The following is a 15,372-nucleotide window of genomic DNA, read 5'->3' on the forward strand; positions in this document are numbered from 1 at the left end:
GGGCAACGCAAGGATCCCACTTCCTCTTTGCTCTTTTAACAGGTAAGGGTCAGGATAGGAGTAGAGTTTGGGGACGGAGCAACCTGTGTCCCAATTTTGCTGAACAGGCTGCGGGCTGATTGCTAGGGGCCAATCCTTTCCTAGAGCTCTTGATTGACAGAGCCGTGCGCCAAAGACTGAGCTTGAACGGGAGGCCATGACTCACAAGGGGGCGGAATTCCAGGGCACTAACCCGGAACGGTTTGGGACCCGATTTCCTTTGTGAGGAAGACCTAGGGCGGGCCCTCTGCCAGAATGGCAGTATCCTCCGGGCCAATGGACGAACCTCGTTAAACGAGCGGCAGCCGCGCCAGCCAATGGTTTAGCGGCAGGAGGGGGGCGAAGTCAGAGGGCGGGGAATTAATGAAGCGTCTTTTTGCCACCCCACCCCCACACACCCCAGAGGCGAGCGTGGGGAGGTTCCGCCAGCGTCGAAGGTGAGCTGTTGCGTCGTGGAGGAGGTTGCTAGGGAAGTGGAGGCTCCGCGGCCGGTGGGTGCTAGCGTGGCAGCGTCAGGTAGCTGCCCCCCCGCTGCCGGCTCTGGACCTGGCCCTGCGGCGTAGCAGACTACGACGTTCAGGAGAAATACCAGTCGCAGCTGCCGCCTGACCTGGGAGGGTAGGGAGGGCCCAAGCCGCTGAAACAAGGCTGCGAAGGTTTTTCGGCCGCCCAGTCGCGACTCTAATTTAATATGCGGAGCGGGGACTCTTCCAGTTTGCCCCACATCCTACCAGGTGCAGCCATTGCTCTGTGGCAGAGTCATGGGCGCGCCCCCTACTCCTCACTGACCTCCCAGGAATTCAGCCTTCCTGGATTCTCCCAAGGGGGCTGCTCCAAAGGAAGAGGTGGGGAGTGAGAGGTATTTTATTAATATGATAACCGGCGACACTTAAGTAAACTTTAATCATTTACCTATCACAGCTTATAGAGAAGAGCATCCTATTCGGCAGGAAGGTTAATTTCCTCTAAGTATATGGTGGCGACGGTAGGGTGCGGGGTTGGTGGGAGGTGGGGAGCACACTTCCAAGATGATTGGGGTGGGGGTTGGGGGAAGTTTGTAGATTTTGTGATGTTTTTCTTCTTGAACAGCCTAATGAGTTTACCAAAAAAAAATTTTGGACCCAGAATTTACTGCCTGATTTAACTCAGATCTCTTACTTCTGTCTTATCATGCAGTATTTAGGAACTTCATTCTTAAGTATTAGTCCTTGAAAAAAATTGCCCAGGTATAATATGCCATTGGTGGTACACCATCTTCACAAGGATTACCTAAGTGAACTACTTATACCTATTTCCAACCAGGAAAGAATTATTGTGAAATGGGATTTCAGGAAAATGGCTGTTCTCTGTGATTGGGCATGGAAGAAGTAAGAATTTTTAGAGGTTGCAACTACTAAATTCCCTTTTGTAAAGATAGGGAAGAAAACCAATATGAAAGGGATAGTGTTTGACATCTAAAATGGCATCTTTTCATATTTTGTGAGGTGTTTAGCCCCAGCACCAAGAATATGTGCCTGGCACATAGTAGGAGTTTGATAAATATTTGAGTAAATTATTGGGTAATGGATGATGAAAATCTAAGCTGTTACATGAGTACCAAAATGTAAAGGAGAAGAGAGAAAAAAGAAATTCCTGGAAACATAGTTTAGTTTCTTTTCATGCAAGCATAGCTACCAAATTTCAACTCGTTTGCTTTGATTTGGGTACTGTCTTAACACTAATCAGATGTCAAAGATTTTCACACACTTAAGCCATGACTGACTGGAAATCTAAGATACATATTGATGTCAATTTCAGTGAGGTAAAATGTGTTAAAGTGCATTTTGTTGAGTTCCCTGGTAGCCTGGTGGTTAGGGTTCCGCGCTTTTACTGCTGTGACCCAAGATTCCCTGGTCAGGGAACACCGCAAGCCGTGCCTCCCGGCCAAACATTTAAAAAAATTAAAAATAAATAAAGTGCATTTTGTCAATGAAATAGTTCATCAGTTTAGCATAGAACAGTCAGGGACAAAGGGATACCACTTTTGTAGGATAGAGATATGGAGTTACAAATTGTTGGGGGGTGGAAACAGGATATGCACATAAAAGCAACTGCTGCCAAAATTTTAAGAGTGTATTGACTCAAGCATAGTTTTAAAAGGATTGTTATTTTTATCATTACAAAATTGATCTCAGACTCTAAGAGCAGCAAAATCTGATTATGGATTTCTGCCTAAATTAGGATTCTCTTGACAACTGCAATCATTGTTTATTATTATGCACTTGTATTTTGCATGTTATAGTTTGTATATTATTACAGTAACATTGCCTCCATATAAAAGGTATATTGCTTGAATTTCAAAAATATGTGAATTTTCACAGATATATTTGCCTCTTATAGTAAGTTTTTTAGCAAAGAATAAGTTCTTACAAGTCAACATTAAAGATTTGCTGACATTTGGCCTCAGCCTAGCTATCCAACTTTGATTCCTGATACTTCTGCCATTTATTACTGCCCCTCATTATTATATTTGTTTTTTAAGACCCAAATCAAGCGCTGATTCCTTTTCACAACCTCCCTTGATCCCACCAAAGATTTCTTCTGAACACCCAGGGTATTTTGTTAATAACTTCTCTTGTTGCACTTTTCTTACATTCACATTATTCATCGAGTAAAGAAATATTCACTTACTATGTCTAGACTATACTAGGAAATGGATAATAGCTGGTATTTGTTAAGGGCTTATTATATCCTACATATTATAAGCTTCTTGACTGGATTATCTCATTTAATCCTCAAAACATCGTGAGTATTATTCTATTATTTTTCCTATTTATAAATTAGGAAATAAGTTTAAAAGGTTAAGTAATTTGCTTAAGATCACAGAGCTTCTAAGTGGTGGAATTAATATATAAGCCTAGGTAGTCCGTATTCAAACTTGACATTTACAGTCTCCATTAAAATTTTTTCATGTAAATTTTATGCGTATATGTTTTACTAAATTATAAATTATTTGATAGAAATAATATATTCATCTTTGATCCCTTATTGCGCCTAATGTAAAGTAAGTGATTATAATATAGCCTGATAGTGGAAGCATGTAGCAGGGATATTAGATTTAGATTAATGGAACAATGAAGGTGCTGAGGATGAATAGTCACTGGCCAGATAAAAGAGCAAAGACCATGGGAATTGGGAGCATGTGCCAAAGGAATACATGTATGATAGTCCTAAGGTAGGGGTCATGAAAGCTAGAACTGGGCTGTCCAATACAGTAGCCAATAGGTATATATTGCTATTGAGCACTTGAAGTATGGCTAGTCCAAAATACTCACTGGATTTTGAAGACTTAGTAGAAAAAAAGAATGTAAAATGTCTCGATTGTTTTTATATTGTTTAAATATTGAAGTAATAATATTTTGGTATATTAGTTTAAATAAAATATATCGTAATTAATTTTTACCTGTTTCTCTTTACTTTTTTTAATGTGGCTACTAGAGGATTTAAAATTATATATGTGACTCTCATTATATTTGTATGGAACAGCACTGGTCTAGAATTTAGAGGAATTTCAGAATGACATACTGTGTGTGCCCATACTGACGTGTATTGGAGAGGGTGGGTTGGGAAAGTATGTTTGGGGTTAGTATTGGAGGTGATAAAATTGGCAAAGGTAGATACGAAGATATATAGGTAGGACTCAGGGTTTGTAATAGGGAGAGAGAGAGTAAGACTAGGGAGAGTAAATTTACCTCCGAAATGTGTACAAATCCTTTGAAAGGTTTTAAGCACTCAATACATATTTGTTGAATGAAGCATTGTGTCTTAATCACTCAATCTTAATGGATGGTTCCAATGTATACTCCTAGTTCAGTCCTAATTCTAATAAAGATATGGGTAGCTGTCTAAAGACTTAAAAGAAAGTTTGGTTCTCTAAAGAGAGCAGTCCATTTCTACTTAAGTCTAAATTGACTTAGCTTGTATTCCTTTGATGTATTCCCAGCACATAGGAGTGTGAATTGGTTCTTAAAATTAGACATATTCCTCTTCCACCTAACATGACTTTCTCCTGGGCATATTTTTCCGAAAAGAGTCCAGCTTTGTCTGTTGTTGTAAGTCTTGTGGCAGATGAAGCCTTAATGATCTCTGAAGAGAAATTTCTTAGCAGCTACAACATTTGCACTCCATCTTGCCTCTCAGTACACATTTGAGCAAGTAGACTTTTAACACAGATTCTCTAGTGGGGTGCTTCTCAATCCTGGCTGCAAATGAGAATCACCTGGAGAAGATTTTTTTTAACTTTATTGAAGAATCATTGGTAAATATAATTGTATATGTTTAAAATATACAGCATGATGATCGATATACATAATACATTATGGAATGATTACCAAGATAGAGATAATTAACACATCCATCTCACATAGTTAACTCTGTGTGTGTGTATGTGTTGAGAATGCTTAATATCTGCTAGAGCACTTTTTAAACTCCCAATGCCTAGCAGTATTTTAAGATTGTTTTAATTGCTCAGAGATAGGGACTGGTTATAAGTATTTTTTAAAAGCTCCCTAGGTTATTTTGATGTGCTGTAGATCTGTACTAATATATGCTATTGAGTTCTTAGAATGTGTTTAGTACAAAATGAGATGTGCTCTAACTGTAAAATATACACTGGATTCAAAGACTTAGTAGCAAAACAAGAATGGAAACTCCCTCATTAATCATTTTTACATCGACCATGTATTGGAAAGATAATATATTGAACTTATGGGGTTAAATATGTTAAAATTAATTCTACACTTTCTTTGGTTTTGTTTCATTTTTGCTTTTCTGAGGCTACTAGAAGATTTTAAATTACATGTGTGGATCCCTATTTCTATTGGTGTAGTCCAAGGACCAGCAACATCGGCATCATTTGGGAATCTGTAAGAAATGTAGAATCACTGGTCCCACTCCAGACCTACTGAATCAGAATCTCATTTTAATAAGCGCTCCAGATGATTCAAATACATAAGGTTTGAGAGACAACATCTTTAGAATTTTTTCAATTTCATAATTTTTCTTCATTTTTTGTTGATTATTTTTCATTGTAGAGGGTGGTAAGTTTTTACATTCATGATTTCCTCTTTGTCTCTTCATTTGTTCTTTAGAATCATTCATATAAATCTCATTTTTCTGTTTTCAATTTTCCTTTCATTTTCTTATAATTTTACATCTCAACATCTTCAACAGTCACTGCTTTTTTTTTTTTTTGTGGTACGCAGGCCTCTCACTGTTGTGGCCTCTCCCGTTGTGGAGCACAGGCTCCAGATGCGCAGGCTCAGTGGCCATGGCTCACGGGCCCAGCCGCTCTGCGGCATGTGGGATCTTCCCGGACCAGGGCATGAACCAGTGTCCCCTGCATCGGCAGGCGGACTCTCAACCACTGCGCCACCAGGGAAGCCCAGTCACTGCTTTTTAAATTAATGAATGGAATTAATATGCATTCATGTAATATGTGTAATACATAATGTTTCATAAATACATATGTACTTTTATATTCATATGATTTTCTGGAAAACATCTCAAGAAATTATTAATATCAATTACACTGGTGGTGGAGAGAGATTTTCACTTAATTTTGTTGCTTTATTTAGGTTCTCTAACCATATCTATGTATTTTACTGTTTTTTTTTTTAAGTCAACAGAGATTTGTGGGTATTGGGTTTATGGAACTTTAAAAAGTGTATTTTTCTGTAATAAAAATCCCTCATAAAAATATTTTTAATATAATGTTAATCACCTCAAAGTAAAATGAAACAGATGTGCTCTAGGCAAACAAACAGCTCTATGATTGAGACAAACGACTATACATGATCCCTAGAACTGGTGGTTGGTGGTGGACAGAGTGAGTGAACCTGTTGTAGAGCATAGCATGTTCTGTCTATAAATGTTCCTGAGTTGAAAACTGAGCTTCTGTGAGTATGTACACACACATAGACATATGTACACATTCCTTTTCTGGTTTTGTTGGCTTGCATTAACATAGTAAAATGTTGTGCTAAGCCATATTCATACTCTAATTGGGCATCATATTCCATTATGTAGCTGTAGTATAGCTTATTCATCTAATCCCTTATTGATGAATATTTGTATTTTTACCATGCTTCTACCTTTTAAATATGACAGTGCTTTTTAAATGGTTCAAGAAGCTATTTAAATGGTCTGAAACATTCTGTATCTTTTGGAAACAAAAAGTCTTCCTTAATGCATTGTAAGTAATTTGATACAGAATTTGATGTAACTTTAGCAATTTGTTCTATTTTTAAGGACATCTAACCTGCTGATTTCATTTTTTAAATATGTCTTTGATAACCTGCTCATCATTGGTTCATACTGCCTAAGTAGTAACATAGCCTATTTATTTAAAATTTCCTTTCAGAATTTTGTATAACTTGTTAACTGTTATATTCTTTGGCATAGTTATAGGGTAGGTAGTTTATCTAAACTCTTCACTTAATCTCATAAACTGCTTCTTGCCTATATTGACTTGAGCTGCCTTTTCCTTTTTTTTTTTTTTTTTTTTATAAATTTATTTATTTTATTTATTATTTTTGGCTGCACTGGGTCTTAGTTGCTGTGCACGGGCTTGCCATTCTTCGTTACGGTGTGCGGGCTTCTCATTGCGGTGGCTTCTCTTGTTGCGGAGCACAAGCTCTAGGCGTGCGGGCTTCAGTAGTTGTGGCTCGTGGGCTCTAGAGCGCAGGCTCAGTAGTTGTGGTGCACAGGTTTAGTTGCTCCATGGCATGTGGGATCTTCCTGGACCAGGGCTCGAACCCGTGTCCCCTGCATTGGCAGGCGGATTCTTAACCACTGCGCCACCAGGGAAGCCCCTGCCTTTTCCTTTTAAACATACGCTTTGCCCATAGCAGTTTCAGTTTTGCTAGCTGACCTTACTTGAGTTATTTTCCATTTCTTTTTCTGCTCTTTTTCCCATCCCTCAATCACTGCCTTATTTTAAGTTGTATTTTTACCTCCTTCTGTTTGTTAGGCACAGTGTTATGTGTTCAGGATACTGCCTTTGGAGCAGGTGGGCTACTATCTTCCAGCTCCTCATAGGGGTGGAGCAAATGGTAGAGGAAGGAGAAAGTCAAGTTTGACTGCAGTAATTCCTTGAAATATGCCACAACCGCAACATAGGTACTAAAGAGAAGTATATTTGGGCTGGTTTAATAATGTGTAAATCAGTTAGGTTCAGTTCCTTTTTTGTGTTGCTTATAAATATAGTATTTCATGAGTATTCTTCAGTTGCCTCTAGAGAAAAGCAGAATACTTGCCCAGCCCAATTGATAACTTGAATTACATAAGGAATGTTAGGTCAGTGCTAATTAAATGTGATCCTCTAAAATTACAAGTCTTCTAGAATGTTCACTAAACTGTTGTGGGATCAGATGTTAAAACATTGCATTTTCTTAATTTTTATTAGGTAGTATTTGAAATATGCAAAAATCATGTAGCTTTAAGTGTGCTAGTAAACTAACTCCCTGACCACTCAAAAGAAAAATGTTCTAGTTTGTAACATTTATCCAGTTCTATGTTGTAAATACTGCCATCTTGGCCAGTTTCTATTTCCAAATATGACATTACTGAATGTGGAGTTGGGAAGAGATGTGCACAATGACCTTTGCCAGCTCACATCAGCAGGCTCCAATATACCACTAATGTTATAAAGCTTAATGATAAAGACCCACAGACCTACCACTTGACCTACGAACTAGAACAATACCAATATTATTGTGGCCTTTCTGTTTCCTATGTCAAAATTACTTAAAGATTTGCCTTTCGTGCAATAATAGTGAACCTAATTTGCTAACTGTGTTCCAGGAACTATTCCATATTTTACTAAAACCTTTAATCCTTACAGTATCTCTATGAAGTAATATTATTTTACAAGTGGAATTGCACATAGGGAATTTAAATTAGGCCACACAGCTAGGAAGTGGCAGAGTCAGGATTCTAACCCAGGCAGTCTGACTGCAGAACGTGTGCTCATAACCATTACACTACACTACCTCTTTTGATGATATATTTTTTTTAATAGATCTTTTGTGGAGTATAATTGCTTCACAATACTCTGTTAGTTTCTGTTGTACAACAAAGTGAATCAGCCATATGCATACATATGTCCCCATATCCCCTCCCTCTTGAGCCTCCGTCCCATCCTCCCTATCCCATCCACCCCTCTAGGTCATTGCAAAGCACTGAGCTGATCTCCCTTTGCTATGCTGCTGCTTCCCACTAGCTAATTATTTTACATTCGGTAGTGTATATATATCGATGCTACTCTCACTTCATCCCAGCTTCCCCCTCCTGCCCCATGTCCTCAAGTCCATTCTCTATGTCTGTGTCTTTATTCCTGCCCTGGCACTAGGTTCATCAGTACTATTTTTTTAAATTTTTTTTAGATTCCACAGATATGTGTTAGCATACAGTATTTGTTTTTCTCTTTCTGACTTACTTCACTCTGTATGACGGACTCTGGGTCCATCCACCTCACTACAAATAACTCAATTTCGTTTCTTTTTATGGCTGAGTAATATTCTATTGTATATATGTGCCACATCTTCTTTATCCATTTATCTGTTGATGGACACTTACGTTGCTTCCATGTCCTGGTTATTGTAAATAGTGCTGCAGTGAACATTGTGGTACATGTCTCTTTTTGAATTATGGTTTTTGTATGAATATGTTTGCTTATATTCTAGTGACAAGAGGCTTATATTTGACTATAAAGGCAGGATTTGCCTAGGGCAAGATCAAAAGTGCTGCCACTGATTATACATTCTTATTTAGTGGATTTCAATTTTATTATTAAATGTCTCAAGAAATTTTGGAAGTCTGCTTTAGGCATAGTTTGCTGCAGTCTTTTTTTGTTTTTGCATGCTTTGCCCTTTTTGTGGAGGTATGAAATTGACAATGATTTCTTGAGAGTTTATTTTCTACTCGTTTGAACTTTTAGTTCTCTCTCATCTCCTTTTCAGCAGCAAGTGGCAGTTCAGGAGATGGTTATTCTACATCAGAGGTTAGAAACAAAACGACGTAGTGGTGGGTATGTTTTTGGTGATGTTATTAGATACACAGTTGAAAAAGATTACTGGAAACTTGAAAAGGAAAAAATGCATAGAAGTTTAGTGAAATCTTAATAAAAATCACCTTTTTATTAGAGTTTAGAAATAAGGGATTTGCATCCACTTTTAAGTCCTAGAGAGAAGAGGCTCAAACAGTGATAGAAAAGATTAGTCCATTTTCTGATTAAATTTAGTTAGCCTTAGTCAGTTGCTGTATTTTTGCTTCAGTAGAAAATACTATTTATATTTTTAATTACAAGGGAAAAATTTTTCACTCTAATAAAAATTCTAAACTGGCAGATATTAAAGTTTTTAAGAGAAGAAACCATGGTAGAGTGAAACATAACTAGTTGAAACTTTGGAGAGTTTTTCTGCCTATATACAGAACTTTATCCAAACCTTCCACATAGATAAGGATCTGTTCTTTTTGAAAATTTTCTACTAAAAGGCATCTCAAAACTTAGCAACACATTTCTAAGATTTAGCTATCACAAGCTGCTAATAAAGTGGAAGGAGATGTGGCCTAAGGGAGCCTGAATTTATATCCAAGTTCGGCCATTTAACTAGCCATGTAATGTGCAAATTATTCAATTTGCCTGAATCTTGTCGTATAAATACAAATGCAAATGATGGTATCTCGCATTCAGTGCTGTGGTGGGGATTAAATGACAGGACATGGAACTTAATGGATATTTGGTATTTTTTTCTTTGTATTGGCAGGAAATGTGGACCTTAACAGCCTCATCCCAACCCTCTCATTTTGTAAGCAAGGGAAAAAAATCGGCTCTGTAGCAGTGATCAGTATGTGAATTAGAAGTCATAAACCATGGTTTGTTTATATATCCCTTACTCTTTCTGAGCCCTTGTCCCCATTACATACTTTTAAAAATCTCTTTTCCAAGAAAAAGACCCATTCAACATCTTTTCCAGTTTGCTAGTGTGCCTTCCCATAATGCAAAGGCTAGATAGCAGAAAAACTACATTTCCCAGCTATTGTATTGAGGATTTGGATGTGCTTTAGATTCCACCAAACAGATGCACTATTTATAAGACTCGAAATCAGAGTCTGTAAGAGAATCAGGTGTGTAAAGCATTTGTTTCACTGGTGTGAGTCAGCTCCATGGTTTTCAAACTTTAGCATGTATTAGAATCATCTGGAAGGCTTATTGAACCACACATTGCTGGATCTTGCCCCCAGAGTTCCTTATTCAAATGATCTGGGGTGGGGCCTGAAAAGTTACCTTTCTAACAAGTTTCAGGTACACCCTCTTTCAGAGTCTAAATTTTTTTGCTTTTTGACATCCCAAACTAATGGTCATTTTGGCAGGTTGACTCATTTATTCATTCAAAAAGTTTATGGTATGCCTGCCATATGCCAGGATCTCTGCTAGACTCTGGGGACATGATGGTGAGTAGAAATGTTGCTGTCCTCATGAAACTTCTGTTGAAATGGGAGAGACATTCTTAGTTGTATGTTAGCACAAGTGTAACATTTAGACGAAGACAAGGAGTAATTTGACTTGTCAGCAAAGGCATCACTGAGGAGCAGATGTTTAATCTGCAAGTTGAAGGATGAGGAGGAATTAAGTAGGCTAGGCAAGGAACAATCCATTTCCTAGGCAGAGGGAACAGCGTGTGCAGAAGCCCTAAACTGGGAAAGGGACTGACAAGAATGGGTGACTGAAAGAAGGCCTTTGTAGTTAGAGTAGAAAGGATGAATTTGGGAGAGTAGAGTAGAAGTAGGGAGCAAGTCAAGAGTGAATACTGTCAATTAGTTCGGAACCATTACAGCAGCCTAGGTGAGAGAAAACGGTATCTTGGACTGTGGTAATGCTGGCAGAGACACAAATATAGTCAATTTTGAGCCATATTTAGAGGTCTTTTGTTTTTTTAATTATATAGCTTATTGGGTTGAAGTACATTGCAGAAGTTGCAGGTTGATTGATTTTTACTTTTTTCTCTTTAGGAATCATCCATCCTGCCTGTGCTATTGGATGAATGGAAAACTCTGATTTAAACAAAGTACTAACAAGGAATTGTCCTTGATTTCTGTACTTCGTAGCATTCCTCAGAATTCTTTTTACATCTTTTCTTACTGTAAAAACTGCATTTAAGTTAGAAAATGAAGCAACTGAAAAGGAAAAGGAAAAGCAATTTCAGTGTACAAGAAACTCAGACCCTTTTGAAAGAAATTACAAAAAGGAAAGAAGTCATTTTTTCCAAGCAGCTCAATACAACAATTAATGTGATGAAGCGAATGGCTTGGGAGGAGATTGCACAGTGTGTGAATGCTGTAGGAGAAGGAGAACAGAGAACAGGGACAGAAGTGAAAAGGAGGTACCTTGACTGGCGAGCACTTATGAAGAGAAAGAGGATGAAGGCGAACATTAAGCTAGTTGGTTCGGGGTTTCCCCTTCCCACATCCGATTTAGATGATTCTCTCACTGAAGAGATAGATGAAAAGATTGGATTCCGAAATGATACAAATTTTGATTGGCAAAATGTGGCAGATTTCAGGGATGCAGGTGGATCCTTAACTGAGGTCAAAGTGGAAGAGGAAGAAAGAGATCCACAGAGTCCTGAAGTAAGTATTAGCCTGTGTGAACCCTCTTTTTATTTCTCCATTTCTGATATGAAAGTTTATTATAGACCAGGAACAGTTAAGAAATTCCCAGATTTTCAAGCTAACTTAAAAATAGTACATAACAAAGTCATTCCATTTTTTTCCATCTTAATATCATCAATCTCTTTCTTCTCACCTAAATATACTTCTCTTAATTATATATATTAATGATGTCAGATAATAGTAAATATTTTTCAAAATTCAAAGTAAATGGTTTTGTGTGCTCAAACAATACAGAAAGCTTTTAAGAAATTCTTAGACAAATTAACAACCATGAAGTATAAATAAATACTGAGAACTACTTTTCTGTTTTAGTTTGAGATTGAAGAGGAAGAAGAAATGTTGTCATCAGTCATACCGGATTCCAGGAGGGAAAGTGAACTTCCTGATTTCCCCCACATTGATGAGTTTTTTACTCTGAATTCAACACCATCTAGGTCTGCATATGATGAGCCCCATTTGCTTGTAAACATAGAGAAACAGAAACTAGAATTGGAAAAACGACGGCTTGATATTGAGGCTGAAAGACTGCAGGTAGAGAAGGAACGCCTACAGATTGAGAAAGAGAGGCTGCGACAGTTAGACATGGAGCATGAGCGGCTTCAGCTGGAGAAGGAGCGGCTGCAGATTGAAAGAGAGAGGTTGAGGTTACAGATAGTCACCTCAGAGAAACCATCTTTGGAAAATGAACTTGGTCAAGGAGAAAAGTCCATATATCAACCACAGGATATAGAAACAGAGAAGTTAAAACTTGAGAGAGAACGCTTGCAACTGGAAAAAGATAGGCTGCAGTTTTTAAAATTTGAATCAGAGAAGCTGCAGATTGAAAAGGAGCGCTTACAAGTAGAGAAAGAGAGACTACGAATGCAGAAGGAAGGACACTTGCAGTGATCTATCTAGATCTCCATTTATCAATCGTTTGTAAACCACAGACTTAGATAATATAAAAACGGTAGCAGGATTAGCTGTATTTTTTTTTTTCCTGTTTAGTATTAGTATTTTCAGGGCTTCCCTGGTGGCGCAGTGGTTGAGAGTCCACCTGCCGATGCAGGGGACACAGGTTTGTGCCCCGGTCCGGGAAGATCCCACATGCCGCGGAGCGGCTGGGCCCGTGAGCCATGGCCGCTGATCCTGCGCATCCGGAGCCTGTGCTCCGCAACGGGAGAGGCCACAACAGTGAGAGGCCTGCGTACCGCAAAAAAAAAAAAAAAAAATTAGTGTTTTCAATAGGAAAAAGTTATTTGTGGGTAATTATATGCTTAAGTAGTATATTGTATAAAAACTATGTGCCCTTGCATAAACAGTATAGCAAAAACTATTGTGCTATACTCTTTAAATTAGTAAAATTACATAGTCTTGTCTAATCTGTGCACTCAGAGTTTACAATTATGTCTGTAAAATTCTAGCTCAGTAGTTCTCAACTGGGGGTGACTTTGGCTCCCAAAAGATATTTGGCAGTGTCTGGAGACATTTTTGGTTGTCAAAACTGGGCAGTGGGGCACGTTGCTACTGGCATGTAGTAAGGAGAGACCAGGGATGCCTACATCCTGCAATGCACAGGACAGCCCCCCACAAAAAAGAGTGATCCAACCCAAAATGTCAACATTGCTGAGGTTGAGAAACCCTGTCCTAGCCTGACTGAGCACCTCTTCAGCTTTGTTTCAGTTTCAGAATATTAAAACCTCAGATATTTATGGGGGAGTTACTTAAATGGCCCAGAACTTTAACTATGAAACATTACTGTGTAGTGTATTGAATATAGAAAGTAATGAAGATTATAGGTATTTTATTCATATGTTTCCATCTGTAAATAACGTGAGTCAGAAAACAATGTAGGGAACATCAGAGATTGTCTAAAGTGGGTCACTTTGAAAAGCAGTTCATTCATCTAGCTATTGATGCTTTAGATACCACGCACACTTTTTAAGCTTTAGTTAGTTACCCTTCTTTGACTCCATTGTCTTAGTTTAGACAAAAATTTTCATTTCAGCCATGTACTGAAATCTTAATGTAAGTGGTTGAAGCTAGTAAAAATGTTACCAATTTAAAATTGATACCCGTAGTCAATGAGCTTGAACTCGGTAAGTGGTAATTTGAGTTTTAAAATAGATAATAGCTGTTTGGGAGTGGGGGTGGGGGGAGAATGTCCTTGTATCCAATAGTAATGATGATGGTGATGAAATAATGATAGTAGCTGTGTGTTTTGAATTAGGGAATCACTGTACACTACCTGACCTAATCTGTAGAAAACTGAGAGTAGTATCTATTATTATTCCTGAATCTGAGGCTTAGAAGTCATACAGTGTGTAAATGGCTAATTTCATATATCATGATGTATTTTGTCTTTGCCCCTCCCTGTGCAACAAAGTATGTATCTTTAGTCCCTTTGGTATTTATTCTGAGACCAAGGGCTTGCTTAATTTGGTGATTTGCCTTCAGTCCCCTGAAGGTACTTATTCCACAATCCAGGTGATTCTAATGCACACTAAAGTTGAGAATCACTGCACGAGATCACTTTGTATTTTCCCATTTCCAGAGCTGATATGTAGCCTTAGTATATCTCTTCTATTGACAGGTACTACCTTGATTCTGCATTTGGTCCTTGTTAATTTAAGAATGTCTTGAAACCATATGTGACATTTGAGTATGGGTATATAAGGAAAAAATATACTTCTTCTTAGTTACCTTGACTTTGAAATAGTGTTATTTTTCTATAACTGAAATAAATGCTTCTGCCATAAAAATAAAATTTGCCTATACTAACTATGTGAACGTTTATCATTTCAAGTGATGCTCAGTGATGAGGGTTGAGGTTGTGAAGCCTGGAAAAGAGCTTTATCATGGTGAGTGGGGGAGAGGGGCCTAAACATTTGTGTTAGACATTGTGCTATGTGCTTTTTTATACATTATTTTATTTGTTTCTCAAAACAATCCTGAGCTAAGTCATGTTAGCCCTACTTTTATAAGAAAGGAAATAGTGCCTCAGAATACTTGAAAAATGATATGCCAATACTGACCCAAGATTTTAGCATAAGAGCTCTAAGAAGAAGGAGTATTGAAAGTTTGTAGGTGTAGTTGTAAGTATTGTAGCTTGGTCACTTGCTACTTGTGAAAGTCATTTAATTTACTCTGTGATTTGATTTCCTCATGTGTAAAATGAGCGTAATGATACTTGCTCTGCCTATGCTTCATAGTTCTTTTTTTGTTAAGAAAATGGTATTGAGACTATAATAGGCTATTTTAAAGGCAAGTTGATATTAGTGTTACATTTAAGATCAATAGATGTTAATTTCCTAGAAGTAAGCATTGAAGATAGCCAATATTATTTATGGATGGAGCATTCTTGGTTACTATAAGAGACTTAAAAAAAAAAAGCATCAGCTTAATATCTTCCAGGGCTTTGGTTGAGGAGCCTTGGGTTTCTTAACCCTGCCCCAGGTATAGATGGATTGGGTTGGGTCACTATAGTAGGAAACTTCATTGCTGCATTTCTGAAGTGGTAGGCACACTGGGAGTGAGTCATTTTGGTTATTTCTGTGTAACAAACCACTCCAAAACAGTGGCTCATGTTGCTTATGATTTTAGAGGCAATTAGGCTGAGCTCAGTTGGGTGGTTCTGATCTT

The 15,372-nt window shown here is 37.9% G+C and overlaps 1 protein-coding gene across 5 annotated transcripts in view; it reads left to right on the forward strand.

The window, feature by feature from the left end:
• The first annotated feature begins 261 nt into the window (after positions 1 to 261).
• The window catches only part of MSANTD4 (Myb/SANT DNA binding domain containing 4 with coiled-coils), a 35,591-nt gene continuing 20,480 nt past the window's right edge, over positions 262 to 15,372 (forward strand). For 2 of the 5 annotated variants that reach the window (XM_032640088.1, XM_032640091.1), the window contains exons 1-3: positions 262 to 476; positions 11,092 to 11,709; positions 12,064 to 14,591. In XM_032640088.1, coding sequence (XP_032495979.1) covers positions 11,248 to 11,709; positions 12,064 to 12,639 — 1,038 coding nt within the window. In that variant the 5' untranslated portion in view covers positions 262 to 476; positions 11,092 to 11,247 and the 3' untranslated portion in view covers positions 12,640 to 14,591. Of the gene's footprint in view, positions 885 to 11,091; positions 11,710 to 12,063; positions 14,592 to 15,372 lie in introns of all 5 variants that reach the window. The other 3 variants (XM_032640092.1, XM_032640090.1, XM_032640089.1) reach the window with 3 other exon arrangements.

Source organism: Phocoena sinus, chromosome 8 (assembly GCF_008692025.1).
Source record: "Phocoena sinus isolate mPhoSin1 chromosome 8, mPhoSin1.pri, whole genome shotgun sequence".
In the NCBI taxonomy this organism is placed as follows: Eukaryota; Metazoa; Chordata; class Mammalia; order Artiodactyla; family Phocoenidae; genus Phocoena; species Phocoena sinus.